Consider the following 27,376-nt stretch of genomic DNA (forward strand, 5'->3'; position numbering starts at 1 on the left):
AACGCACGAGAATGTCGTATGGGGTATTCCGACACGCACGGGCCACCTCACCTGGGTAGCATCATCTACACCGGACACTTTGGTCTTCTCGCCAAGCGTGCCCGATATCTCCCTTTGACCCGATGCACGTTTGGGATGACGCTGTCCTGCAGTCAACAGGCATCGCCAACATCACCATCGTTTTGTGTCTCTCGTCTCGAAGCACGTCATGTGTTATCTTGGCTAGCTTATGTACAACATGGGTCCGTATAGCCGTATTCGCACCGACTAGCCTCCGCACTCATCGAGCCGCTTGACAGCTTCCGCTTCACAGCTTCGATAGCGCACTAACCTCTTCCACGAAGCCTCGCTCCCACGTCTCGAGTCCTGCTCTGGGGCACCAACCCAGTCTCTTAGCGATTTCACTGCGAGTCCTGCATGTGCTTGCGAACCCCAGCTCAGCAACTTGCTCAACACCACCAGTCAAGAGTTTGGCTCCATCGGCGAGACAAACAGACTTTACCGTGTTACTCTTGACTACGCCGGCGTCGAATGCTGCATTTGCAACCGCCTGCGACACCTCGATCCACGTGTGACGCCCATGTGCGCTGAAAACAACGCCTTGTTTCCCCTTGGGCAGAGAAGCGCCTCCCTTTGACAAGATCTCCACGAGTACCAGCTCGTAGAGCTCTGCCAGGTCCTCGATATGAACTAGAGCAAGAGATCAGCGTGCGTTTGTGACAGAGATTCGGCGGTAATAGTACCGTTGTCCCACACGCCCTTGCCGTCACCGATAACGATGGCTTCCCCTTCAGAGATCGCCGCTCGGGCCAATCGAGGAACTTGCAGACTACGCTTATTCCACAAGCCCGTTCCAACCTAGACGAGGTGTCAATATCGTGCGGGGCCGCAGTTTGCGGGGAGGCGTCGCTCACCCCGTAGATCAATGGAGACATGAGAACGACAGTCTTCACGCCTGACTCGAGTCCAGCATCTATCATGCCAAGCTCCGTTGTGCGTTGAATGTACTTTTTTACTGTGTTGCGCGACTTCTCATACGCATAGATGTTGTCCCTCGAGTCGTCGAATTCCAGATCGGGTTTTGATTCAACGTGAACACCCGAGAGTGGCTGGTCCGCAAGGTTCGAGACACCTGAAGTGTGGACCATCCAAGCATCTTTGCCAGTGGACTTCTGGCGCAACGAAAGACCCTCGATAAAGGCCGCAGCACTGGCGAGATGATAACCGAGCGTCATGTTGAAGATGACGTCGTACTGACTTGCTATCTCGACAAGGCGGTCAGTATCGTCCAGACCTTCGAAGCCGATAACCTTGACCTTGTCACCAAACGCAGCGTGGAGCTGTGCAACTCTTTCTTGGCCTCGAACGAGACACGTAATATCAGCGTCTTTGATCGCTGCATGTTTGCTGCGAAGCAGTTGGTGGAGCACACTGCCCCCAATGTATCCTGTGACGCCGGCAAGCAGAATCCTTTCCCGAGCCATGATTGGAAGATACGACAACGTGATACAAGTACGAGATATCGGCGATGATGATATATTGGCGGTCCGAGGATTGCCTGGGAAACCTGCCTACTTTTGAAGTGATGATTACTAAGAGGGTATTCAGACAACGGCTGGGTCAATACTATGCACCTCGACATACCTGCTCTGCGTGGGCGAAAGACATCATCTTGCCCGGGGCCTCGCACTCCAATGGAGGCAGCGGAGTTCTCTCCGGAACTTTGCTTTGCATCGGTACTGCATTCCCGCCGTTGGAACTTTGTCTTAACAAAGTTTCGCTATTCTCCCGATACGGCCCGCTCCATCGGCATGATAACACATCTAGCTGCTGACGCGGCTGAATACAAACTCAACACCCTTGGTGACTGCACTACACAACTGTAGCATGGAAGAATTTAGAGTCATGCAGCTAGGGCAAAGTCCTTCATCTCAGACACCCATATCTCCGAATAACGCATATGGCATTCATCGGCCTCATTCAACATGATACCTCATGATAGCTGCAGCGGTGCGGGCCGAATACCAAGATCACTGCAAGCAGGCTTCCTACATCCCAGTCGCCTTGATTGTCTGGTGTTCCTTATGCGAAGATAGTTTTTGGCATCGTTCGTGTCGTTAGTATTGCGATAATCAGAGGTGACTCGTGGTCTGTGGGCTACGATGCAAAGAGGATAGACCGGATGTAATTAGAGTACGACACCACGCGCACATAGACCGTGTTGTCAGCACACACCAAGCTCTCACCGACCTGGGGGCGATCCCCAATGACCTGAACCCAGGCCCGGTGCCCAAAGTCAACACCATCCTCGTGGGGTTTGTCACATGTCAGTGGATGTTACCGTATTACGGCAACTACTTGTTTGGTGCAACAAGTGCCGATTGAGATAAGACGACGCAAAAAGCCAAGTCCTGAGCACCCAATAGCCACGGAAAACCAGTCAGCTTACTCTGACCGGCCGTCTAGCTAGCGTCGGCCGACTGCCGAAGTATCTACCTGGATATGACGAGGAACGTGGGCGAAGTCAAACAGAGAATGAAGCTAGAAACACATGCACTGACGTTACGTGCATAGGGCGAACAGTCCTTGAAGTTAATCGACACTACGCTACGTCACTGAGGCTGAGATCCGTTGTATTCAACAGCCTCAAGTCTAGTCGCATTGCCGACGAAACTTGTGCCCATGATGCTTCCGGGTTAAAACTTGTCTGTAGTCTCGTTGAAAGAGTCGGTATATTCACTGAGTCATTTACCCTACTGCCGGTCGGTTTTCGGTACCAGACTTGTGGGGGTCTAGTTTACCCTCCACTGATCAGCCTGCGATCTAGCAACTAGTGTATGGCAATCGTCTGGGGACTCTGTATCAACCTAGCTTTGAGGGTCTCCAGGTTCTAACCACGGCGATCCCCAACGTGCGTGAAATTGGCGGGATCGCAGGGGGAGTGACTTCGGGAGAGTATTATAGCGATTGATCAAACGACCTGACTATAAGACGCCACTTCCACGTTAGGAGCCGTTAATCCAACGCTTCATCTCATACCTCTTCATCGTATCTACCTTGATCGCTCACAATGAACGTCTCTACTCCAACTTTTCCATGGCATCTCATGCCGACCATGGACTCTCTCCCTTCTGCAGAGCAGTTCTCCACCATCGAGATGCACCCGCGCAATATAGTCGCAAGTCTCTTGGCCATAGTGATCAGCTTTTCTTACCTTCGATCTGTTACGAAAAAGACTGGCCTTGAGCGCTTCCCCGGACCGTGGTATGCGCCCTATACGGCCCTGCATCTGCGATGGCTCTTCGCTCGTGGCACGATCCACGAATATGTCGAGAAGATGCACAAGCAGTACGGCGATGTCATCCGTTTGGGACCAAGACAGCTCTGGATATCTGATAAGGGAGCTATGAAGCAGATTCTTCTCACGATTGATCTACCCAAGGTTACCATGTATGCTGAGATCTCGAGAGACAGAAAAAGTCCCGGTCTCTTTGGAGAGATGTAAGTATCAGTCTCCCGTATTTCCTTGCGAAAACGACGGTAGCTGACGCCGAAAACCCACAGCCGCCCCGTTCCCCACCGCAACCTCAAGAAGTTCCTCAGCCCAGCTTTCACTGTCTCTTCTGTCGACAAGCTAGACACGTTCTTCAAAGCGTGCACATCGATCTTGCTCAGCAACTACTACACTGAAGTCAACAAGGCTATCGCTCAAGATGCCAAGTCCAACCCCAACGGCGACTTCGAGACTGACCTTATGCGTGACTTGCACTGTCTTGCGCTAGACATCATGGGCGAGTCGTCATTTGGTAAGGGCTTCGGGCAGATCGACAAGATCTTCGATCCCAGCAAGCTGTTGTCCGGCAGGGACAAGCGCTGGAGCAAGATTCCCGACGCCATCTTCAATGGTCAGGCGAAGAGGTATGGGTTGGTCTTTGTGAAGAGATTCCTCAGGCGCATGGGATATGAGTGGGAGGTTGATTGGCCCAAGGAGATGACGTCTGCGATTTGCGAACTCGTCGACGAACGCGCGGCAGCTCAGGGAGGACACGAGAACAGGAAACGCATCGATGTCCTCCAGCACATGTTGGACGAGGGCGCGCGACCAGACACGGGAGAGCGTATGTCGAACCAGGACATCATCGATCAGATGTCTGAGCTCCTTCTCGCTGGATCGGAAACCACGTCTGGTACGTTAGATTCGTCCATGCCCCATTGCCACTCCTTAGCTTCTAGGTTGCGGCCTTCAAGTTTCCCTCTCCACCGCGCATCATAGTAGCTAACGAGGCGCCTTAGGAACCATGGCATGCCTGTTTGTGGAACTCGCACGAACCCCCGCCGCTCTCGAAAAGCTACTCGCTTCTCTTCCCGTCCTTGGCCCCAATGACCCCATCCTAGACTCAAAGACGGTGCGCACAGACCCACAATATCGCTACCTCGAAGCCTGTCTGAAGGAGAACCTGCGTATGAACCCCATTGCCTCGGAACTGGGTCGCCGTACCACAGACCAAGGCCACAACATCAACGGCAACGAGATTCCGCCTTACACGATTGTGTCGGCCAGCTACAGAGCGCTCCATCGTGATGAGAGGTACTGGCCTCAGGCGGAGAGGTTCTGGCCGGAGCGGTGGCTGGAAGGTGAGGAAAGAGAGGACGCACCCGAACCTGAGTAAGTCGCCCTTGGTGATGAGACGAGAGATTCGATGTGGACATTTTCTAACGTGAGATTGTAGTCTGGATGCTTACTTTCCATTCTCCAACGGCCGACACAATTGTATCGGACAAAAGTATGTTACCTTCCCCCTCATCTTCTGCTGCAGCAGCGCACTAACATGCATGGCCAGCTTCGCATACGCAGAGATGCGCACAGTCTCGGCCAATCTTCTTTCTCGCTTTGCTCTCGAGGAGGCTGGATACCAGCAGATCCAACTCCGGCAATTCATCACGATGCAGTTCCATGATGGCAAGTGGAGAGTTGTGCTGAAGCCCCGCTGGAAGGATGCTGCGAAGGCTTAATGCGCGAGCTTTCGCGTCGCTACTGCAGCATGTTGGGTTGGACTGCGTTGAGCGGGAAGCACTCGATTGAAGAACAGATTGAAAGAAAGGGGAAAACGCGAAGCAGGACCATTCTCCAGTTTGAGGGCACATTCCTTTTCTCTTTTGGTTAGTGCGACTAGATAGTAGAAGGCACAATTTGATTGATTCCACCACCAACTCCCGTGCTCGTCTGCTTTCTTGCAACATGACATGGCTCTGGACTGAAGCGTGAGGCGAGCGGAGGCAGCGGAGTCAGCGGAGTCAGGCTGCATGAAGGCAAGGATATCGACCCGGGCTGTGGACAGAGGCTCGGGCTTATCTCGCAGCCTGCAGCCAAGGCCGAAGTAGCAGCGCATGCCGTCAGCGAGCGTGAGGCAGCCCTGGAGTGCCGGAGGCTAGCGCGCCGCTGCACGGGAGCGCGTCAGGGCAACTCAGCAGCAACAGCAACAGCCTTGTGCACGACACCATGGCCATGGCCACGACCCCGACCCCGACCCGCACACGACATGTCTGAGCCCCGACGGTCGACGAGGGCGCGCGCCCGCGAAGACGCCGCCCCGGCTGCCCCCGACACGCCCAACGACAAGCCCGCCAAAGCCGCCAAAGCCGCCCTGAAGCGCAAGCGGACCAGCCTCGCCGTCAAAGACGCGCCGCCCTCGACGCCCGTTGCTGAGGGCGCGCCGCTGCCCCCGCGACAGACGCTGCCCCTCCAGCTGGTCGACGGCGCGCCGCTGCCCACACTGCGCGAGCCACAGCCCCTCCACCTTCCATCGAGCGAATGGCAGACGATCCAGCAGAGCCGCGTCCTCGAGACGTCCTTCGAGCGCTCCAAGGCTGTCTGGCTGTCTGGCGCCAACTTCCGCACCTTCCATGCCCACTTCAACCAGCCCAAGAAGCTGGCCGACCGCACCGACGAGGACAAGGCCAAGACGGCGAGACAGAAGGAGCTGCTCAAGAACTTCCCCCAGGTCGGTGCCGACCGGGTGAGCGTGAAGCTCGTCATAGAGCCGCACACGCTGCCTATCCGCCTCTACGGCCCGCGCGAGGTGGGCAGACCAGCACAGAAAAAGCCTCCCGCGCCATCGCCCTATGCTCCCTGGCCAAACCACAGCCAGCCCAACCAACACACCAAATACCAGGGTGGCCAGCCCATACAGCAGAAGCCCCAGCCACGCCCACCCCAGCCCCCCAAACCTGTCCAGGCCGCGCCTCCGCCTCAGGCCCCCGCAGCCCCCGCCCCCGATCCCGTCATACACATGCTCGCCGCGAGAGCAGGAACAGATCCCGAGCTGAAGGCTGTCATGAAGATAGTCGCCGCTGGCTCGGCAAGCAAGGAGCAGCTCGAGTTCTTCCAGACACACATCAACGAATTGACGGCGATTCTGGCCAGGCAGAAGGAGGAAAAAGCGCCCAAACCAACTCCGCCAACGCAACCCCCCAAACCTACGCCGCCGCCGCCGCCTCCAGCACCGAAACACACAGCTCCTCCTCCGCTTCCCCGCCCAGTCCAGCCAGTCCAGCAGCCTCTGCAGCCCAGCACGCCCAAGCCGTACAGTCCGGTCCCGCCACAGGGACAGACGCAGCAACCCTCGCCTACACAACAGCCATATCCACCCTATCCGAACAACTTCAGCAAACCGCCGCAATACCACCCGCCGCCGCAGCTATCGACCTACAACCCACCCCCGAGGACGACATATCGCCCGTTGGTCTTCAGTTTTGTCCATGGCAGCGAAGACAAGTTTTACTTCCCTTCGTATAGTTTCATGGAATGGCTTCCCAATGGCACAGGCGCAAAGCTGTCCTTTCTCATCACCAAGATGAAGCCAAGGCCGGATCCAGTCGTCAAACCTCCGTCTGCCTCTGCTCAAAACTTAATGCCGACGCCGATTCCGACTCTCGGTACTGCGACTAATGCTATGCCTGACGCACCCCCACCGAACGCCATCATACCAACACCCAGCCCCACAAACCCTGCTTTTGCGTCCACACAACCTGCCGCATCAGCCCCCTCGGCAACCTTCGTGCCGCCTAAACCGCCCCAGCGAATCGAAGATTTCGACGAGATGAATGAGATAGACAACATTGAATTCTACCAGCCAGTTACTGTCCTTCTACTAATCGAGCACGATGAAGGCGACGAAATCGCAAGCGCCTTGCCGCGCTCGATACGACCACCGCATGTCGTGGAGAAATACATGAACGAGGTGTTTGATAAGTGCAAAAGGGCAGAGGAGACATATCTAGCCTTCAGACTGCCCAAAGACGGCGATGAGTTGCCAGAGAAGAGGATTAGGAGCGGCGACGTGACGCCTGCGGTTGCAACGCCGACTCAGGACGTCGCCATGGGAGGGATGGGTGGGTCTGCCAGTAGTATGGCAGAAAAGAAGAAAGCTGGACGGCCTAAGAAGAGTCTTGTATGAGATCGTCTGATCGTGTGCCGATATTGTGGAAATCTTGGAATAGTCTTGCGGTGTGTATGAGTACAAATGATACCCATTTCTTAGCGTCAAACTACACACATTCTGCTCCGGTATCGCGTGTCATTGATATACGGTTGCGAGATACGTGAGGCGGTATTGTCTGAAGCATGCTCTTCGTTACACATGAGATCTGGAGCTGCCATCGCTCAACTCCGATGCCAAGATCTTCGCTGCGGCCTGCTTATCCCGGTTAGATCACCCGCAGTTGCCTATCTCCATGCATCTGTGCCCTCGCGCGTTCCATTTCCGCAACGTCACCATAATCCTTTTTGCTTTACCTGAGTCCAGTGCTACGGTCGCAGTACTTTCTCTGCGTCGACATTCCCGACAGTATAAAGTATCTAGGCAGCGCAAGACCACGTCCTGTGACTGAAATCATGCCCAACCTCAAAGCCATCTTTACAAAAGCGTACTGGACATTTGCCATTCTAGGCATTGTCTGGGCCGCGTTTGTGGGCCTATTGGTCAATCCCACGGTACAAAGGCAGTACGTTTTGCTCTCATCATGACAGATGAGATGACGTTTGGAGTCGATTCTAATGTCTTCTCAGCGCTCTCTATGCCCATAAATTTCACACGGGGTTCTACCACAACGTGACGAATCCCGAAGAATTCGGCTTTGCGAGTAAGTGCATCTGTAACTCTTCCTCGATTTGTTCTATCGCTGTACTAAGTACCCATGTGTAGAGGGGCAAGTACAACCCTTTTGGCTTACTACAGCGGATCAAGAGAAGCTCTTTTGCTGGCATGTACTTCCTCTAGATGTTTATCTGGAGAATGAACATGAGCTTTTTACTGCTGCTGTTTCGGGGGAAGTTGCAGAGGAGTTGAAGGGAACGATAGGAGAGAAGCTGTTGAGCAGCGACCCGGAAAGTAGGGTTGTGGTCAACTTTCATGGTGTAGGTTGTGCTTTCTTTCGATTCTTGACTTTTGGTTTGGCATGCTGTCCCTTTCTTTCCAGAGTCTTTGGTCTTATCACATCTCAAACTCTCATCTCAGACTATATCGACTCTTCTTTCTTAGTTTTACATGGTTTCTCTCTCATTCTTCCGTCACTTCATCCACCGTTAACCCCTTTTAATATTTCCAGCTTATCTATCACTCATTCTAATCCACCCAAACAGAACGCTGGCCACATAGCCCAAGGTTACCGCCCCTCAACCTACCGCTCCGTCTCTGGCATCCCAAAAACTCACCTCGTAACCTGCGACTACCGGGGCTTCGGTCTCTCCACGCTCACACACTCCCCGCATATCCCCACTGAAAGCGGTCTAATAGCCGACGCCTTAAGCCTGATTTCATACATCACCTCGGACCTCTCTCATTCAAGCACACGCACCGTTCTCCTGGGCCAGAGCCTCGGCACCGCCGTAACAGCCGCCAGCGCGCTCTACTTCACCAATTCCACCTCCGAGCACCTCCCATTGGCCATTACATCCCCATCTGTAACATTCAAACCATCCCGTAACTTTGAAGGTTTCGCCGGCATCGTCCTAGTAGCCCCCTTCACCTCGCTCCCCCAACTCCTCAAGACCTACAAAATCGGCGGCGTTCTCCCCATCCTAAAACCACTGCAAGGCTACCCCAGGATAGCAAACTATCTATCCACTCGCATCGTCGACCACTGGCCCACCCTCACCCGCCTACGCGCCCTCATCTCCACCGCCTCAGCCAACAAGTCCGGTTTCCACATTACTCTCCTGCACGCACGAAACGACCAGGATATCACGTACTGGGAATCTGAAGCGTTGTTCCAGCCACTGGCTACGCAAATGTTGACGGAAGAAGGGGTTGTGGCGGAGGAGGAGAGGAGAACGATTCAAGGGGCGAATAGGGTCAAGAGGGGTGCTTTTGCGTATAAGAAGGTCGAGGACGACAAGGGAGATAGGATGGTGGAGTTGGAGGTTGTGAGGTATGGAGGGCATAATGAAGTGGTGGGGTGGACGCAGGTTAGTCTTGCGATTAGGAGGGCGTTTGTGAGGAAGACGATGAGGCCGGGGTTGGACGTTGAGTAGGTTTTGGAGGAAGGGGTAAGTTACATTGGTTCTACCTGGGTTTGTTGAATTGAAGAAGAAGACGGAGAAGCAGCTGGATGGAGCTGGATGGAGCTGTTGAGGGGATATCATTCGTCGTCATATGGCGGTGTTGTTTACAACATTACATGTACAATACTTCTACACCTTTCTACCAATCCCACAAGAATACGCCAGACGTCCGCCAATGTAGATAAATCGATGTATGTCATCAGCACTCGAATCATCCAGGGAGCTCGTTGTACCAACACCGAGCTTTTCCACGGTCCCTATCCTGTTTCAACTCCGATTGAGCTTAGGAGGCTAATCTTACGCATTCCTAGCCTGCTGTTCCTTCTCGTACTTTGCCACAAGCTCCTTCTGCAGCTGCGGCGGCGCGGGACTGTAATGGCTAAACTCCATGCTAAACTCCCCCTTACCCTGCGTACTAGCACGCAACTGGCTGCTAAAGCCAAACATGCTGTTCAAACTGCAATCCGCATAGACAGTAAAGTCCTCCGGACCAATCTCCGTATCGTTGATAACAGCATTGCGCTTATTCAGAAGACCAACAACAGAACCCTGGAACTCATTCGGCGCCGTGATGGTCGTCTTCATAAGCGGCTCAAGTACCTGAGGCGCACCGGCCTGGAAAGCTTTGCGGAAAGCTTGCTGGGTGGCCATTTTGAAGGCCATTTCCGAGGAATCGACAGCGTGGGTAGCTCCGTCGTTGATGATCATGGAAGTACCCAAAACCTTATGGCCGAGAAGCGGGCCCTTGGCCGTGGAGGCCATGAAGCCCTTTTCACAGGCGAAGAGGAACTTCTCGGAGATGGTGCCTCCGGAAATCTGTTGCTCGAACTTGTTCTCACCAGCAGCTTCGCTTGGCTCCATCCAGCCGACTACTCGCGCGTAATCTCCTGACCCACCACTCTGCTTCTTGAGCGTGTGGTCGAAGTTGACGCGCTTGGTCATTGTCTCGCGGTAGGCGACTTGTGGTTGTCCGGTTTCGCACTCGACGCGGTATTCGCGGCGCATGCGCTCGACATAGATGTCCAGATGTAGTTCTCCCATACCGGAGATGATGGTCTCTTGCGATTCGGGGTCGGTATGGACTCGGAATGTAGGGTCTTCGCGCGTGAAGCGGCTCATGGCTTTGCTAAAGTTGGGTGTATCTTTGGTGTGCTTGGGCTTGATTGATAGGGAGATGACGGGTTCGGGTACGAACATGGAGGTCTATCGTGTCAGCTTGAAGATATGATAACAATAGTCTTAAAGTCTTACCATGGTGTATCCAAGATTACCGTCAGTGAAGGTATCTCCAGACGCGCAGTCAACACCGAACACGGCACAGATTTCTCCAGCACCAATTTCCTGGATTTCCTCCATGTCGTTGGAGTGCATGCGCACAATCTTCGGTATCCTGACCTTCTTGTCTGACCTCGCGTTGAATACATTCATTCCCTTTCTGAGCGTACCCTGGTACACACGGATGTATGTCAATTGTCCAAAACTACTTTCTTCTAGCTTGAAAGCCAGACCGACAAATGGCAAAGAGTTGTATGATACCAGCTTGACCGGTGCCTCTGCTCGCTTCTTGTCCAGTGCCATGTTCTCGACTTCGGAGGGGTTTGGTAGGTAGTCGCAAACAGCGTCGAGCATTGGTTGCACGGATTTGTCTGCAAGCGCGGAGCCCATCATAACCGGGGTGAACTTGAGGGAGATGGTGGCTCGTCGAATCGCAGCCTTGATCTGGTGAATTGTCGGTTCCTGCTCGTCCAAGAAAAGCTCTGCGATCTCATCGTCGACATCTGCAAGTGTTTCGATGAGCTTCTGCCTCTTCTCCTTGCAGAGCTCAATAATATCCGCAGGTATCTCGTCGGTCTCCCTAATGGTCTCGCCCTTGGGTCCTTCGTTGTAAATCGCCTTCATCCTGACCAGATCCACAACACCCAAAAAGCCATCCTCGCGGCCGATGGGTACTTGGAGAGCCGCAGCCGGTATGCGAAGCTTCTGGTTGATCTGTTCGACAGCCTTCCACGGGTTGGCTCCCATACGATCCATCTTGTTCACAAAGGAAATCCTTGGAATGTTGTACCGCCTCATCTGCCTGTCGACTGTGATGGTCTGACTTTGCACTCCGCTGACAGCACACAGGATCATGACGGCTCCATCAAGGACTCGCAGTGCTCTCTCTACCTCGATTGTAAAGTCGATGTGGCCTGGAGTGTCAATCAAGTTGATGTGGTATTTCTGGTCCTTTCCTTCATCGTCCTTCTTGATCCAGTCACAGAAGGTCGCAGCAGACTGGATAGTGATGCCCTTCTCACGCTCGAGATCCATAGAGTCCATCTTGGCACCCACAGCATCTTTGCCGCGTACCTCGTGTATGGCGTTGATTCGGCCGGTGTAGAAGAGGACGCGTTCGGTGGCGGTGGTCTTGCCGGAGTCGATGTGTGCTGCGATGCCGATGTTTCGCACTCGCGATAGTCGCTCCCATTCGACAGGGTCTAGGTTCTCGACGATTTTCTCTTGCGTCAAGGTAGAGGGGTCTTCCTTTGCTTGCTCCAGCCTATGACGTTCAATCAGCCTTCCATTGCTCTCTGGCCGTCACAGAACAAACATGGCAGCACATACACTTGCGCAGCCGCAGACTGCCATCTTCGTTGTGGCTTCGTGGTGTGGGCCCCTATCCATGTGTCTGTCTTGGTGCCGTTGGTATAGGGCGTGCGCGTTGCCGCAATGGTCGAAAGAGCGCATCGTGAAGGCGTCGCAACCGAGCGTGCTGAAGAGCGAAGACTGCTCGTGGCAAGTGCTTGCGCCCGGAAAAGAGACTGAACCCTCATCTTGAACAAAGGGGCGACGCGGGGTCTGCTGTCGCTTCGCAATGTCGAATTGCCCGCCAGGAAAAAGTTGGGCCATCGGAGTTTCGGCGGAGGTGCCAGTCACGTGTCGACGTGTGCCCGCCCACCCTACCATAGGCATTGCACGAGTGGACAAGTAGACAGAAAGCCATCTTGGAGTGAAGAATGGGATTGTAATCTAATAGTGATGTCTGCCAGATTCTGCGAAGCCTATCGCTAAAGAACAACTATGCACGCAATAGTCCTATCCAAACCCACCTCCGCTCCATGTCCTTAGGTATCCGCCCAAATATCAGTTACGCCAAACAATCGCTCCAGAAAATGCTGTTGAGAAGTGAGAGAAGATGGGAGCCATACAGCTCCGCGCACATAACATCGCCCATAGTTGTGCAAGATGGCATGGTACGGCAACCTAAGACTTGACCAAGTGTTGCAGGAATACATACGATTTGAGAAATGTATACGCCTAGGTCAGAGGCATAATGGCCCTCGTCTACCGGACCGTCTCCTCTGGGAAGTTGGGTGTCTGGAGTTCTGCAACTGACGAGTCTACCTCTTGAACTGGAGTGGCTGGTTTGTGCGATTCGTGTGTTGGCTCATTGGCGATAGGCTCCTCGGTTGTCCGATCGCCATGTTCAGATTCCTTTGCGGGCTCATCTCCATCCTTGTGCTCCTCAGAATTTCCGTTCGTAACCACTGCTCTGGCCTTGGACACGACCTCTTCCGCCTTCTTCTTCCCCTTTTGTAGAGTGCCGATCTTGGAAGCGGCAGGAGCCTTACGCGGTGGTGATGACGGCTTTTCATGGGGCTTATCGTGTGTCTTGCTGGAGCTGGCGGCCGTGGGTCGCATCATGCGCTCGAGGAAGCCTCCTTTAGGAGCAGCACTTGCGGTTGAGGTGCGCGATTCAGGTCGTTTGGGCGCAGGGGGTGCGATGGAAGGGCGCGAAGTCTTTGGTGCCGGGGCCTTGGGTGTAGGACGGGTGTTGGTGGAGGGCTTGCGTGTGACCTTGGGCTCCTCGCCATGTTTGGCAGCCGAGGCAGCCGTCGGCGCAGTCAGACGGGTTGGTAAACCGACTGGACGAGTAGGAGACTTTGGGGTTGGCTTCTTAAAGCCTGTTGGGGACGTGCTGTAGCGTTGTTAGCATTGGCGCATTGTCCCACGTGGCTCTGTCATACCTTTTGCGGGGGGCGGAAGTGGCGGGCTTGGGAATGGCAGGCTTCTTGTTCTCCACAGGTGCGGCCGCAGGCTTGGTCTTGGAGGCAGCGGCAGCAGTGGGTGCCGTCGCTGAGGACGCAGATGTTGCAGGTCGCAGAGAGGTGCGGCTGGTCTTAGCAGTTGGAACCTTTGCGGCTGGAACCTTTGCTGCGGGGGCCTTGGCAACGGGGGCCTTGACAGGCTCCTTGGGGGCTGCGGGCTTTGTGGTCTTTGCAGCTGGACTAGGCTTGATGGTGGGTGCGGCCGTCTTGGGTTTCGTAGGGGTCTTGGGTGCTGCTTTAGGTAGCGGGCTTTTGGCAGGGGCGGCGGGAGCCTTGGCAGGTTTGGCAGTCGAGATGGCAGCGGGCTTCCTGATCTCGGGCTTCTTGAGCCCAGGAGTTCCATTGGCCTTGGCCTTGGTTACAACAGGTGTGGCTGCTTCTGAAGCAGGTTCGGTGCTCGGGGCCATTACTGCTTCAGCCGGCGCAGGAGCGGTCGCATCGGGAACAGCGGCTTCGTCGGCAGGCGCAGCAGGTCGTAGAGCGAGCTCCTCTTGAGCACCCGTCACTGCCTTGTCTGTATTCTCGGCGGGCTGAGCAGCGGCTGGGGCCGGGGCAGAGGGCTCCTCGGTGGCAGCAGCTTCAGCTTGCACAGCTTCGGCTTCCTCTGCAATGGCAGCTTCCTCGACGACAGCGGCCTCCTCTGCGATGGCGTTCTCCTCAGCAACAACGGCGTCGTCATCGACGGCAGCGTCCGGCAGAGCAGGCTTGTCTTCGTCCACGACAGCCTCCTCGGTGGGCGCGGCAGGTCTCAGGGCGACATCCTCCTGCGCGCCTGTAGTAGCCTTGTCCGGGTTCTCGGCAGGCTGGGCAGGTGCTGCTTCTGGCGCGGGGACTGGCGCGGTCTCGACAGCGCTCTCGGTGGACTCGGCTGGTGTCTCGTCGACTGGCACTTCTTCCAGCTCCGGAGCCGGCACAGCGACGTCGGCGGCGGCAGACTCCGGGAAGTCGGAGCCCTTCATGATGGAGCCCAGGTTGGGCATGTTGGTGGGTGTGTCGTCGCGGATGGGCGGCGCGGGCATGGAGGACTCGCGCGACGCGACGGCCTGCTCGGGCACGGCCTCGGGGATGGCGATGCTCTGGCGGCGCTGCTCCTTCTCCTCGCTGACGACCTTCTTGAGCTCGGCCAGCTCGTCGGTCCTGTCGTGGCTCACGCGGAAGCTCTCGCGGCGGGTCGCGTTGACGCTGTTGGAGGGCGTGCCCTTGGTCTGGCCGAGGTCGGTCGAGGCGTGGGCGGGCGTGGGCTCGACCGAGACAAACGAGGCGCGCACCTTGGACTTGGGACGCTCTTCGCCGCCGTCGGTCGCGGCTGCCGTGTCTGTCGGGGAGCGGCCGCGGGGCTCAGGCGAGGCAGCGGCGTTGCCGTTCTCGAACATGGCGCGGAGGTTGCGCACGCCGTTGGACATGGCTGCAGGGGGACGAGGCGAGCGTCAGTGGTGCTGGGGCGGCGGGCGTGGGAGCAGAGGGTTATAGGATACGTGGGAGATGGCCGTGGCCGCGCCTGAAACCCGGCCAATTTGTTTATGTACACGCAGTGACGGCGGCGCGACAGGGTTCTCGGGCGTTGCACAGGGAGGCTGCAACTTACAACAATGGACAATGCTAATCAACTCGCGTTCAGGAACAAGGGCGGTGACAATGGAGAACCCCTGGGGACGTCGGTCGAGCAGGAAGGAGTCGCTGGTGCTCCCGAGTAACCAAGACAACTGCCCAAAGCATCATAGCTCCAGTGACGTCTGGCCTCGCCCTCGCCCAGCACAGCACAACAGTGCGCACTGCACATGCATTGTATAATCTTTCATTTCGACTCCGCATTCAATCCTCAGCCCCTGGAAGCCTCTCGCTGCACATCTGCCCGTCCTCCCTTCACTGCACACACCGCTCATTGCAAATGCCGCATCGTCTGGCAGCCGACAACGACTATCTCCGTCGGCACCACGAGAGAAAAAGAAAAAGGCTCCGATGCCATTGGCAGCTGCACGCGAATGCCACGGATGAAATGTCAGTGCCACGCCAATCATGTCGCATACGGGCGCAATTCCCTCGTAATTTCCTGGCTGTGGCCAATCAGCGATGATCCTCCTTCTCAATCCTCGTCGAGCCCGCACCTAAACACACGTGACGCATAGAGCAGCGCTTGAACAGCCGGACATGTTGGTAAAGCAGGATCGAATGGGTATCGAATTCAGAACATTAAACGCAGTTTACACAGGACTGTCCAAATCACCCTCACAGCTTCCACTCGCCGTCCCACACCTCAGATGCAAATCATCCGACGCAGCACCAATCCAGACTCCATAATCACCGCCAACAGCAGGAATCACCCAGTTCTGCGACACTACATCCCACACACTAAGATCCTTTCTTGTGACCCTCAGACTAAGCGTCTGGCTAGCCCCGGCCTCCAGTTCCCTCGTCTTTTCAAAGTCACGAAGCTGAATGACGGGTGTGTCGACTGTGCTCTCGTTGGGGAACTGGATGTACAGTTGTGCGACGGCCTTGCCCGCGCGGCTTCCCGTGTTGGTGACGATGACGGTGATGTCGTATGCCGTGTCGAATAGAGCGGGGTTTCCTCCTTGTGCGCCACCAGCTGGTAGACCAGGTTTCTGCTCGTTTGAGTAACCCGTGGGGTATGGGTATGTCGAAGTCGAGTTGCCAATCTTGGCTGCGGCATCGGCATCGTTCTTGTCGAGCCACGAGTAGAGGTAGCGCCAGATGCGGTTGAAGTTCTCTGGCCAGTACGCCTCGGAAGCCGGAGGCATGGCGGTTGAGTAGGTGGGTGTCTCGCCCTTCGCGGGACGAGCTGGCGGCGCGGCTGTAAGCCGAGTTACTGGAGTAATGGTCGCGTTGGCGAATGAGAACGACGTGTAGCTGAGTCCGTGACCGAAGGCGTACCGAGGTGTGATATTGGCCTTGTGGAAGTGACGGTAGTCGATGTAGAGACCCTCGGTAAAGGTATCCTGTGGTTGCCCAATCTGATATCCGACAAGGCTCAAAGACTGGGGGTAATCATCTTCGGAGTTGGGGAGAGTGTACGGCAGATGGCCTGATGGAGACACATCGCCGTAGAGAACCTGCATCAGTGAGTCTCCTGCTTCTTGGCCAGGCAGATGGGCGAAGAGGACGGCTTTGACCGAAGGTAGATCGTGCCATTGATCCATGAGAATGGGACCGACGGTATGTACCACAACCACAACGTTGGAGTACTTGGCTGCTACGTCCCTGATAAGCTTATCGCCATTGTGCCATAGGTTAAGGTTCGAAGAAGTCCGATCTCCTGGGTTGTTCTCAACAGTGATATAGTTTTCGCCAGAGTCTGCAGTCACAAAGACGACGGCAGTGTCGCTCGGCGATGGGTTCGAGTTTCCTGGGAAGGAATCCGTATTGAAGAACTGATAGTTGGCGCCACGGGTCTTGAAGCCGTCGATCGGGCTGTTCATGTAGGGGTATCTCGCTGAGCCAGATCCCCATCCCATTCCTAGTGTGCCTTTGTTGCATCCTTGGTCCGCGCACGAGTTTATCCCGTCGGGGTTCTTCTCCGCGTCTGTGCCAAAGATCTTCAGGGTACCGTTGGAAGACAGAGGTAGCAAGCCGTCCTGATTCTTCAAGAGTGTGATAGCATCGCGGGCCACTTCACGAGCGACCTCTGCATGGTTGCCCTGAACATCCACAAACTCATTCACGATACCTTGAGGCGAGATAAGAGCGCCTGGATAAAGAGGACCCTCGGCGTTCTGAGTGTTGGCATCGAAATTGGGTCGCGGGTAGTCCTGGTCCTGGCCCATCTTGAAGTAGGTGGCAAGAATGCGTGTGACAGCATCGTTCAAGCGGTCCACTGGGAGAGATCCGTTGAGAATGGCACGCGACTGCTCGTACATCCAGTAAGAGTTGCCAAAGAGTGGAATGGTGTGGATGTCTCCAGGCATGGACATGTCAAGTCCTGCGAGCGCCGAAGCGACACCGGAGATCTGAGCAAGCCAGTCAGACATGACGAAGCCCTGGAACCCGAGCTCCTCCTTCAATATACCGTTGATCAAGTAACTGTTCTGCGAGCATGCACTTCCGTTGACAGCGTTGTAAGCAATCATGACGGCACCAACGCCGGAACGTACACCCTCAGCAAATGGCCAAAGATAGAGCTCATGAAGCGTGCGATCGTCCAAATTCGATGAAATGCCAGGCTTGACCAGGTTGTACATGCGGTACTCTTCCTGCTCGTTTGCGATCAGATGCTTGATTGTGGCTATGACGCCCGTGCTCTGGATGCCTTCGATGGAAAGAGCTCCACCAAAAGCCTGGAGAACAGGATCTGAGCCGAATCCTTCCCAGTCTTTGTCTCTGTTAGCTCAAACATCAAGGCTGGCTTCTGTTGATGCACTTACTTCTACCGCCACGCGGTTTACGTCCTAGCGGACCGACCGACGGTCCGAGATGAACGTTTACTCCCTTGCCACGGAACTCTTCGCCGATCGCAACACCACGACGATAGAGAAGATCCTTGTCCCATGTGGCTCCCACCGTGATGCCGGCAGGGAAGGCAGTGTTGTGATCCGTGTTTCTGACACCTAGAGGTCCGTCCTGCAAGCAGAGCTGAGGGATGCCTACTCTTTCTGCGCTGCCTGTGTTTCCGACGCATCTTCCCATGAAGATTCCACTACCGGCTGTGAGGTTGGTCTTTTCGGCAAGTGTCATGTTCGAAACAAGAAGAGATGCCTTTCGGTAGCTCTCAGTCCAGTCCGATGCCCATCCTCCATGGGGAGCTATGTAGAATCAGTATCGCTATGCTCGGTACAAAACTAGTCGGTCGATGTTATCTCCGATAACTTACCTGGGTAATATGGTGCCGCAACATATCCAGCTGGAACAGGATCACGTCGCTGAAGAGCAGCACCAGCGGCGAGTGTAGAGAAACATAGGACAAGAGAGGGAATCATGATGAAGGAATGACTGTAGATCAGCGAGTGAGCGTCAAGGAGGACGGTAGCCTACAACTAGGCATGGGAAGGAGATCACGGTCCTTTGTATAAAGAGCCCCTGCTTGAGCCAAATCCAACCCCGCAACACCAAGCCGGTATGGATATCGCATTTCTACCAAAACTAAGCGTGCACTAGCCATGGTGTTGTATAGTGATAGACACGGTGGGTAACGCGCATGACGGAAACAGGCATAAGACCGAGTAGTATTGTCGTGCGTCAAGGCTCAATGCTGGGGTCAAGGATTTAGGCCGGCTAATGATCGGATGCTCAAAAGGCGCATGACAATCTCGGAAGGGACTGCAGCTGTTACACAACCGCTAGGGGCAGCGCCATACGCCTGAGACAACCCAACTCTTCTTAACAGAGAAAGTACAAAGAGAAACGTCCTCGCTCACGAAGAAAAGTACATGCCTAATGTATATTCAAAGTGATTGGTCTTGAATCGATCTTCGTATCTCGTGTAGAGTGCTAAGTTCAAGACTGGGGTACAAAGTCGTTGTATTGCCAAGCTGGCGGTCTCCTACAAGCTGCCTGTATAGGTGCACCACGATCCGATCTGATCGAGTGTAGATTGCGAAGGCTTTGTCCAATGCGCCACGTGCAGCCATAGCAGTCATGCGGCACGTTGCGTCGAAGCCATGATCGTAGCTGAATGTATTCGTCTTCAGCCACATCAACGGTCCCATCACATGTCAAGATACCCGTTGGCTCGGACAGTGGATGAAGGGGTTGCGGGGTGGAGATGAAGACGACAAGGAGGATCGTGATGATGGACAGGGGCAAGGCGACCTCGGCTGCACTGGCGTATCCCCTTTCTGCTTCCGGCACACCCATCGAGCTTGTTCTCCGCCAACCACCGCGCGTGTGGACCTATGATCTCATGTTCAAATCACACCGGCATTATGCAAAGTAGCAGGTACCGAGATGGAGTATTGGATGCGATCTTAGCATACACCAACCGGGCTGCTGGCTCGACTCGAATCCGAGTCATCGATCAAGGCCCCGGGGCAAATCTTGCCGAGTAGGGAGACAACTGAAGCGGTGCCGTGGAAGAGTAACCTTGCCCCTTTGAAATGCTGAGCGGTAAACACAAACCCAATGTTTCGCTTCACAAAAATGAGCACCTACGACGTGATTATCAAATCATCAGACGCCAGAGGTACTCAAGTCATGAGAAGTCGCCCAACCGCCTGTGGCATTGAGGCTCACAGGCTGGACGTTTTCGAATGTTCGTGCAACGAAAGCAAAAGGCCATAGCGGAACTCCAAGTTCCGCGAATGACTTGGGTCTGGTAGCTATGCAAGCCCGAAGTTGATCCGACATGTTCAGCGAGTTGGGGACCAAGCGAACGCGCCTGCTACGATGGTTGTAAAGCATACAGTATACTCGGAGAGGACCTCGGGACCATCGGGGCACACGACAGTTGGTTCAACAGAGTGACCAGCTGGGTGGGTACCGAAACACATTCGTTGGGGTACTGAGCAGTTGCTATTCTTAATGGACCATACCCAACTTCGATCCAGAATGTTTATTGCTATTCTCCGGGCACACTGTGCGGAGTGCTCTTTCCGCGGTTTAATGGTGAATGAATTGCAATGAGTGACGATGTTGGGGTGAGGAGGCTTGGTGCATGCTGTTTATCGATTCTGGTGAGTTCGGATGCCGAGGTTGGGGCTGTGTGAAAGGCCACCTGGGCACGCTGCAGCGTCAGACGAACGCTTCTCTGGTACGACATGACCGCTTGTCGAACCGAGAAATTCTTTGTATGATGCACTACCGAAACGCATTTTCTAGTCATCTACGGCTTGGCTATGCCCTTACTTAGAATACCTACATAGTAAAGCGCGGCATTGCTGCACCCACACAGGTCTGCGTTGCAGGTGCCGTCGAATCCGATGCAGCTGCAAGCGACGCGGTACCGCACTTGCGAAACACTGCTACAGCACGTCAGGCATTGATCTCCAAAGCTCCAGTTCGTCAGAGGCACAGCAACGGCCGGCAGCAGTTCGCGGGCGCTTCTCATGGGAGCCTTGGACAGAACGTGCTTTCGGTTCTTCCCGCGGTCCCGCTGTGATGTGAATTCGTGTTTGCTGAGACCCACAACCCACACTCGCCCATCCAGTGGCCGCGCCTGTCGTGAGCGCCTCGCGGGCTATCGGGCGGCCGCATATTCTTTTTGCGTCTTGAGGTCGGCTATTCTCAAGCCCTCCAAGGTTCCCTTGAACTCCCTGAGCTCAGTGCGCCGTTTCGAAAACGTCTTTGGAACGGGTTGCTGACCTTCCACTCCACGTTTCTGCACATGCATCTATCTGCAGGTCCCCGAGCTCAGCCCTACTGATTATTGATGACTACGACATCCTACAGGTGTTCGACCAGATGAGGCACCCCTTGCCCTTGTGTCGCTTGCCAAGGTCTTTATTTGGGCCCTACTTATGCGCTCGCCGAATCAGATTAGCCGCCCTTTCCCCTCCATCGCTGCCCCTCCACCACTCGCCAGCGGGGATATTCTTAGACACAGCCGCATCAGGGAACACAGTGGGATATTCTCAAACAGGCGCTTCCGCTATAGTCCCCCTTCCTTGTTCGAGGGACGAACCGCTCACGGTTTGTGCTTCGGCCATTCACAGGCCCAATTTGGGCCTGCCCTGGTCCCTTTTCATGGCGCTTGGAGCCACGACCCAGTGAACAGCCTCCTCTTCGCCTAGTCGCACATGCCGTTCTCGGTAGATGAAGATCGATCCGGCGATTACAGAAACATGTCCTGGTTTCAAAACAATTCTCCGAGTGGCCTACTGGTCTTTGTCGTGGATGGAGGCTCTGTATGCGGCTCACTGTATAAAGATGTTGGCCATGCCCCCTTGATAGAGCCTCAGACAATACAGACCCAAAGGTACGAACAGCAGTTGTTTCATTTCTACTCGCAAGGATATCTCCTACCTGTCGTTCCTCATCCGTCACTCTCGTTCGCCTACGCCAACACTCCCCTAATCATAATACGCTACTCGGTCGCTTCCATTGCTCTCATCTTCCTCCTCGCCGCGTCTTTCCTATCTCCATTCTCGTCATCACTTTCTTGTCCTACTAGTCTTTTCATTCAACTGGTCAACATGCCTAAGATTGAAAAGGGCCCGGCGCACCGCCTTTCCGTGTCGACCGCATCGGCCGCAGGCGGAACTCGCAGTTCCTCTTGGTCCGCTAGAGATGATGAGACGCTCATTCAGGCCAGGGCTCAAGGCCTCAACTGGAACCAGATTGGACCGAAGCACTTCCCTTCCAAGACGCCAAATGCCTGTCGCAAACGGCACGAACGGTTGATGGAGAGGCAAAATGCGGAGCAGTGGGACGGCGTGAAGCTGGACGTACTAGCGCAAGCCTATATGGAAGTTCGAAGGGACATGTGGAGCATGTTGGCTGCCCGAGTTGGAGAGAAATGGCAATTGGTAGAGACAAAGGTATGTCATGCGTGATTTCGTACTCTTTGGAGCACCTGGTGTTGACTCTACTCAGTGCATGGAGAAGGGTCTCAAGAACCTCACTCAGGCCTTTAGGTCGGCACAAAAGAAGCTCGAGAATGGTACCTACCACGACCATGAAGATAGTGGCGTAGGCATTTCTGACCTGGAAGAAGAACAAGAGGATCCCCATGTGGAAATGCATAGCATGTCTACGATTCCCGAAAATCATTACTCCGCATACCCAAGCTACCCGTTACATCAACACCAACATCAGCAACGGGTACCGAGCATCCAGTCTATGCTGCAGCCAATGCCACAACACCCACATCACATGCAACAGCCGATGCAACAACAAATGCAACAGCAAATGCAACCACCGATGCAGCAGACTATGCAGCAGCCCATGCAATACGCTTCGCATCACCTCCCGCATCAGCAATAATCTCGCAGTGTCATTGCCAGCCGGCTGACTCTTTCTCAATGTCTCATATCTGTTTTACATCTCGTTGTCACGATCGCTACGAACTCTCAGCTTACCTTAAAAGCGGCAAGCAGTCTCTTTTTGTCCCAATACCCCCCCATTGAAGACAGTCGATACCACGGGCAACCTCTCTGGTGGCTTTCTCAGGCACGGATCACCTCGATGATGGATTATAGCCAGTCGTACTGGCAGTCACCTTATACCCCTTGAACCTACGACATTCGCACGGAGGACTGTAATCAGGAAGGAGGAGCCGGACATTCATTCCCATCTGGACCGGGTATGCGAGGAAGGCTTAATTGGCGTTTTTCATTTTCGAAGTTTCCAGTACATGCTTTTCATGGTAACACTTGGGCATGGAGAGGGCCCTTATCGATGATGTAGCCATATATTTCTTGTCAATGTTACATTTTTCATCCCTTTATTCCACGTCGCGGCCATGGTTCGCAATGGCTGTCATACTGTCACACATCCGGAGCAAGTCCGATCCGTTACTGAACATATCTCAGCCTACCAGCAATCACAGAGACTCGGCTGCATCGATTTTGTGATCGCCCACGAGTCATGACAGTAGCCCTCATCGAGCGCTTCATTCTCAAGTTTGAGCCGTTGTTGTGACAGCTACAGCACAGCCCCCCACATGCACTCAGCCTCACACTGCACCTATATTCTACCCCACCCCGCAAACTCCCAATACAAACTCGCAGCACCTTGCAGCCCCCAAATATACGTATTCCTGCAGCGGCACGATAGCTATCCGTCGGCTTACCACGCGACAAACTCGTGCGCACGCGCGGGCTAGCAATCCATCTCGGGCCCCGGACCTCGATGGTGCCGCGCTAAAAACGTATCATGACATAACCACCGTTTTGGCCGCACGCGCGCTTGCTGGCCCCCAATCCGCCCTTTGGCTTCTGCGAAGGTGGACGCGAGAAATTACAATGTTTGAGCGTGTGCGATTGCGCGATGCCCCGAGCCCCTCTGCTTCGCGTTCCCTATACCGATCCCCTCCCGGCACCTAAGCTGATTCCCGCGAGCGCGACGACGGCGAGCGGTGCCATCGCGGCTTTGGTCGACTTCTTGTCGCCGTCCCTGTCCACGTCCGGTGCGCCTTCGAGGGCGGCGCAATCGAGCTTCTCGACTCGGCTTGGTCGGGGCGAGCATGCGGGCAAGACGCTGCTGCTTACGGGGGCAGGTATCTCGGTAGCGTCTGGCTTGGCCGATTACAGAGGCACAAATGGCACCTACACACTGAACAAGACGTACCGGCCCGTCTACTTTCACGAGTTCTGTGACAGCCACGAAGCGAGGAAGAGGTATTGGGCGAGGAGTTTCCTCGGCTGGACGAACCTAGAGAAGGCCAAGCCAAACAAGGCCCACGAGGCTTGTGGCGAGTTGGGGCGTATGGGTGTTGCTGGAAGTATCATCACGCAGAGTAGGTTCTCCCTGGCAAACGTCACAGCATGCTAACGAGTTGAGCAGACGTAGACTCGTTCCACCCAACGGCGCACCCCGACCTCTCCACCATCGAGCTACACGGCTACCTGCGCAACCTCGTCTGCCTCACCTGTCGCAACGAATATTCGCGCCGGGCTTTCCAGAGCCAACTCACCACCCTGAACCCCTCCTGGGCCGCTTTCCTCGCCGAGATGATCGAATCGGGCGCCCTAGACACCGAGAACCCCGACGAGCGCCGCAAGAAAGGGCTCAAGTCGAACCCAGATGGTGACGTCGACGTGCCCAACGCCCCGTACACCACATTCCGATACCCTCCGTGTCCGACGTGCTTGGAGAAGCCGCCAAAGCGCGCAGACGGAGGCAAGGTCCACGTACAAGTCGACAAGGATGGCGCCTGGGACCCGGCGAGCGAAGGCGGAGTGCTGAAGCCTGCTGTCATCATGTTCGGCGAGTCTATACCCGCTGCCACAAAAGTCGCTGCGGAAGAGGCAGTCGATGCAGCAGGCAGGATACTCGTCATTGGAAGTAGTCTTGCGACGTACTCTGCCTGGCGGCTAGTGAAGAAAGCAAAGGACATGCAGATGCCGATTGGGATACTCAACATGGGTGGTGTCCGGGGCGAGGAAACCTTCTTTGGAAACGTCGCGGACACCAATACTGGCCGGGAAGCTGCGCGCTTAAGTGAGAATGCGGAGAAGGTTCTACCCCAGGTTGTGAGGATACTGCAGGAGATGAAGGAGACGAAGTAGAACATGTACGAAAGATGACGAAGTCAACACTGGCTCGGCAAGATACCATTGAGTCAATACGGTAATCAAGTTTGCCGTGAAGGCCGCCAAGCTAGCTAAACGATGCGCAGCATTCTAGGTATAACTTCCCATCCAACTCCAACGTTGCGTAAATGTGATATCATGTGATGAAGCAATTCATCCATCCGATGCGCGCCTGTACTGCGCGTGGGAAGAAGACAACCGGACACCCAACCCAAACCCAAAGAAACCTTACGCAACACCTTCACTATCCATTCCCTCTCCCCTTTCCTCCCCATCAATGTCCTCAACAACCATCGTAAACCTGTCTTCCTTGAGCTTCATTCCCGGCGCCATGACCTCCCCCTTCTCTCTCTTCTGTATCAGCGTTCCCAAGTCTCTGCCTGGAATCGCCCTCAGATCCTCACTACAGCTACGGCAAATCCGCAACTGACACCACGTACACGCCCACTTCCTATCTTTGTCGTTCTCGTGGCACACCATGCAGCCCATGGGCTGGAATATATTGTTAGACCAGATGTTGTGGCAATGTCTTGTGTAGCAGGAGAGTTGTGCGGGCGTGATACGTGGAATGTAAGACACGGGCAAAGGGATTGGTCGGCGGGTTAGGGGCTCGAAGGGAGGCGGTGTGGGTGGCGTTGTGGGCTCTGTGCGCAAGCCGTCAACGGGTGATGTTGGAACGGAAGGTCCTGGGAAGGGGGAGAGGTTGTAATCTTGGAGGTCGGATGATGTTGGGCGGGATGATGGGGCACTTGTGGGTCGTTGGAAGCCCGGGGATGGTTCGGGTGGGTCTAGTGATGTGGTGCGCATGGGTAGTCGGGTCTCAGCTGGTGGAGTGGTGCTTTGAAGTGGTAATTCCGACATTGCGAGGTATTCTTCCTGCTCTGTTGACTTTTGCTGGGTCTCAGTGGTGGCAACAGCAGGTTCGAAGCTAAAAGGCCGCCTCTCATCTTTTGGTGGTGGCAGTGGGGAAACCGGAGAGATCTCAGCATCCTTCTTTGCTAGGACTGGCTTCAACGTCGGGGAAGGTGTCATCTCAGGCGTAATGGTGTGCAATTCCATCGTGGGGATTGGAGGAGCCGGCCTCATTGCCTACGAGATCTCAGTCAGCAAACAGTATTCTTCTTTTGGAACAGGATCCAGGTACCCTTGAGTTTGCGAACATTGCAACGCAGTACGACAACTATCGTACAAGTACTGGAGAGGGAAAGGGGAGGCAAATATATACCTTCAAGACATTGAAGCCTGTGCTGCTTTTGCCGCGGAAGTGAAGGGGCGATGCCGGGGCTTTGATACGAGGGTTTGAGGGAAGACCCGTGAAGACTTTCTTAGGTGGTGCAGGGACCCTGGTGTCTTGTTCTTCCTCCGGTGTCGGTGGGAGCTCTGCTTCCGTCTTTCGTAGCTTTTCGGCGGGCTGAGGTGCGGCAGCCTCGGGCATGTTTGCTTGACTGTCGACACTGCCTTTCCTTGAGACAGCATCTGATCGCTGGCTATCGACGCTCAAGGTTCTGGGCGCTGATGTGGGGGGCATTGGAGCGCCCTTCCTTCCTCGCGGTCCATTATTCAGTTCTGCCAGACTTTTGAACTTTTTGAGACCTTGGTCTGGTACTGCTTTGCGCCCAATAACCGATGATGTGGTTGTAGTAGACGTCTCCGTAGAGTCTCTGCTTTCGCCTTGGGAAAGAAGCGAATCGTTTCTCGCGAGATCCGTCGCTGGCCTTGACGATTGGCTTCCCGCATCAGACTGCTTAACCGACTTCCGCCTCTCGGACTTTGCAGGTGGTGGAGGTGGAAGATCTTTCTCCTCTATTGCTGAAGAAGGGAGAGACTCTGATCGTGCTGGGAATGCTGGGGTAGGGGGCACAGTCGCTGTTGAACCGTTGCTGATGGTAAGCTTGAGAGATGCTGGCTTAGATTCGCGAGATAGGCTACGTGACTCGATCCTCCTCCTTGGTCGAGGTGGGGAGCCTGGCACCGGACTCCTTGGGAGAACAGGTGCGTCTTGGTCATCTGTTCTCTGTTAGCACCATTCGCCCAGGTATATGATATCATGGCTTTGTCCATGCGGCTCTCTGAGCGACGACAAAGCAACGATGATGTATCACCACGCATACAGCACATTGGCATGCGGAATCGAGGTTGCAATATGACACACAGTCTGTACCAGCGAGCTCTTGATGAATAACCAAACACGGATGCAATCCATTATAATAGAATTTGTGTGATCTCTGCTTACCTCTCAACTGAAACTTTGCTTCCATTCTCATCGCAGCTGGAAGCGGTTCACGTGCGACGCTATCTGATCGTGACGGCGGCGCAGGAAGCTTTTTGTCCGCAGGTACGGGCGACCACGTTGAAGGAGATGCGTCGCCTCGGCCAAAAGAGTTGCCATAGTCGTTAAGTAGTGCGCTGACGATGTCTTGTCTGGATGCAGGCGCAGATAACATGCTTTGTTGAGCCATGACGTCGGCCATCGTAGGGTCGAGATATGGAATGTCGTGTATTAGTTCAAGTGGAGGTAGCGGTCAAGGAACGGTGTCGGATGTATGAAAAGTATTCGAGGAGACGTCGATAATGAATGTGTCTAA

At 54.8% G+C, this 27,376-nt stretch overlaps 9 protein-coding genes across 9 annotated transcripts; 4 read left to right on the top strand and 5 right to left on the bottom strand.

The window, feature by feature from the left end:
* Positions 1–690: 690 nt before the first annotated feature.
* J4E85_001424 (uncharacterized protein) lies at positions 691–1,484 on the bottom strand (the record flags this gene model as incomplete). The annotated part of the gene is made up of 2 exons (XM_051465710.1): positions 691–858; positions 915–1,484. 2 exons carry the CDS (start codon positions 1,482–1,484, stop codon positions 691–693), a joined length of 738 nt encoding a protein of 245 aa, XP_051330267.1.
* A 1,631-nt stretch (positions 1,485–3,115) lies between these two features.
* Positions 3,116–5,013, top strand: J4E85_001425 (uncharacterized protein; the record flags this gene model as incomplete). The annotated part of the gene is made up of 5 exons (XM_051465711.1): positions 3,116–3,501; positions 3,565–4,187; positions 4,294–4,666; positions 4,731–4,784; positions 4,842–5,013. 5 exons carry the CDS (start codon positions 3,116–3,118, stop codon positions 5,011–5,013), a joined length of 1,608 nt encoding a protein of 535 aa, XP_051330268.1.
* Positions 5,014–5,540: 527 nt separating this feature from the next.
* On the top strand, positions 5,541–9,532 carry J4E85_001426 (uncharacterized protein; the record flags this gene model as incomplete). The annotated part of the gene is made up of 5 exons (XM_051465712.1): positions 5,541–7,392; positions 7,806–8,004; positions 8,069–8,142; positions 8,205–8,416; positions 8,642–9,532. 5 exons carry the CDS (start codon positions 5,541–5,543, stop codon positions 9,530–9,532), a joined length of 3,228 nt encoding a protein of 1,075 aa, XP_051330269.1.
* Positions 9,533–9,859: 327 nt separating this feature from the next.
* Positions 9,860–12,375, bottom strand: MEF1 (Elongation factor G, mitochondrial; the record flags this gene model as incomplete). The annotated part of the gene is made up of 3 exons (XM_051465713.1): positions 9,860–10,765; positions 10,814–12,101; positions 12,167–12,375. The coding sequence occupies 3 exons, from the start codon at positions 12,373–12,375 to the stop codon at positions 9,860–9,862; spliced, it is 2,403 nt and encodes an 800-aa protein (XP_051330270.1).
* Positions 12,376–12,886: 511 nt separating this feature from the next.
* On the bottom strand, positions 12,887–15,053 carry J4E85_001428 (uncharacterized protein; the record flags this gene model as incomplete). Its single annotated transcript, XM_051465714.1, has 2 exons — positions 12,887–13,520; positions 13,570–15,053. 2 exons carry the CDS (start codon positions 15,051–15,053, stop codon positions 12,887–12,889), a joined length of 2,118 nt encoding a protein of 705 aa, XP_051330271.1.
* Positions 15,054–15,851: 798 nt separating this feature from the next.
* J4E85_001429 (uncharacterized protein) lies at positions 15,852–18,581 on the bottom strand (the record flags this gene model as incomplete). The annotated part of the gene is made up of 3 exons (XM_051465715.1): positions 15,852–17,977; positions 18,030–18,407; positions 18,476–18,581. The coding sequence occupies 3 exons, from the start codon at positions 18,579–18,581 to the stop codon at positions 15,852–15,854; spliced, it is 2,610 nt and encodes an 869-aa protein (XP_051330272.1).
* Positions 18,582–21,731: 3,150 nt separating this feature from the next.
* Positions 21,732–22,521, top strand: J4E85_001430 (uncharacterized protein; the record flags this gene model as incomplete). Its single annotated transcript, XM_051465716.1, has 2 exons — positions 21,732–22,076; positions 22,132–22,521. 2 exons carry the CDS (start codon positions 21,732–21,734, stop codon positions 22,519–22,521), a joined length of 735 nt encoding a protein of 244 aa, XP_051330273.1.
* Positions 22,522–23,526: 1,005 nt separating this feature from the next.
* J4E85_001431 (uncharacterized protein) lies at positions 23,527–24,767 on the top strand (the record flags this gene model as incomplete). Its single annotated transcript, XM_051465717.1, has 2 exons — positions 23,527–23,995; positions 24,043–24,767. The coding sequence occupies 2 exons, from the start codon at positions 23,527–23,529 to the stop codon at positions 24,765–24,767; spliced, it is 1,194 nt and encodes a 397-aa protein (XP_051330274.1).
* A 252-nt stretch (positions 24,768–25,019) lies between these two features.
* J4E85_001432 (uncharacterized protein) lies at positions 25,020–27,262 on the bottom strand (the record flags this gene model as incomplete). Its single annotated transcript, XM_051465718.1, has 4 exons — positions 25,020–25,171; positions 25,232–25,880; positions 26,017–26,798; positions 27,025–27,262. The coding sequence occupies 4 exons, from the start codon at positions 27,260–27,262 to the stop codon at positions 25,020–25,022; spliced, it is 1,821 nt and encodes a 606-aa protein (XP_051330275.1).
* Positions 27,263–27,376: the final 114 nt, after the last annotated feature.

This window comes from Alternaria conjuncta (genome assembly GCF_024043145.1).
Source record: "Alternaria conjuncta strain BMP 0040 chromosome Unknown scaffold_2, whole genome shotgun sequence".
In the NCBI taxonomy this organism is placed as follows: domain Eukaryota; kingdom Fungi; phylum Ascomycota; class Dothideomycetes; order Pleosporales; family Pleosporaceae; genus Alternaria; species Alternaria conjuncta.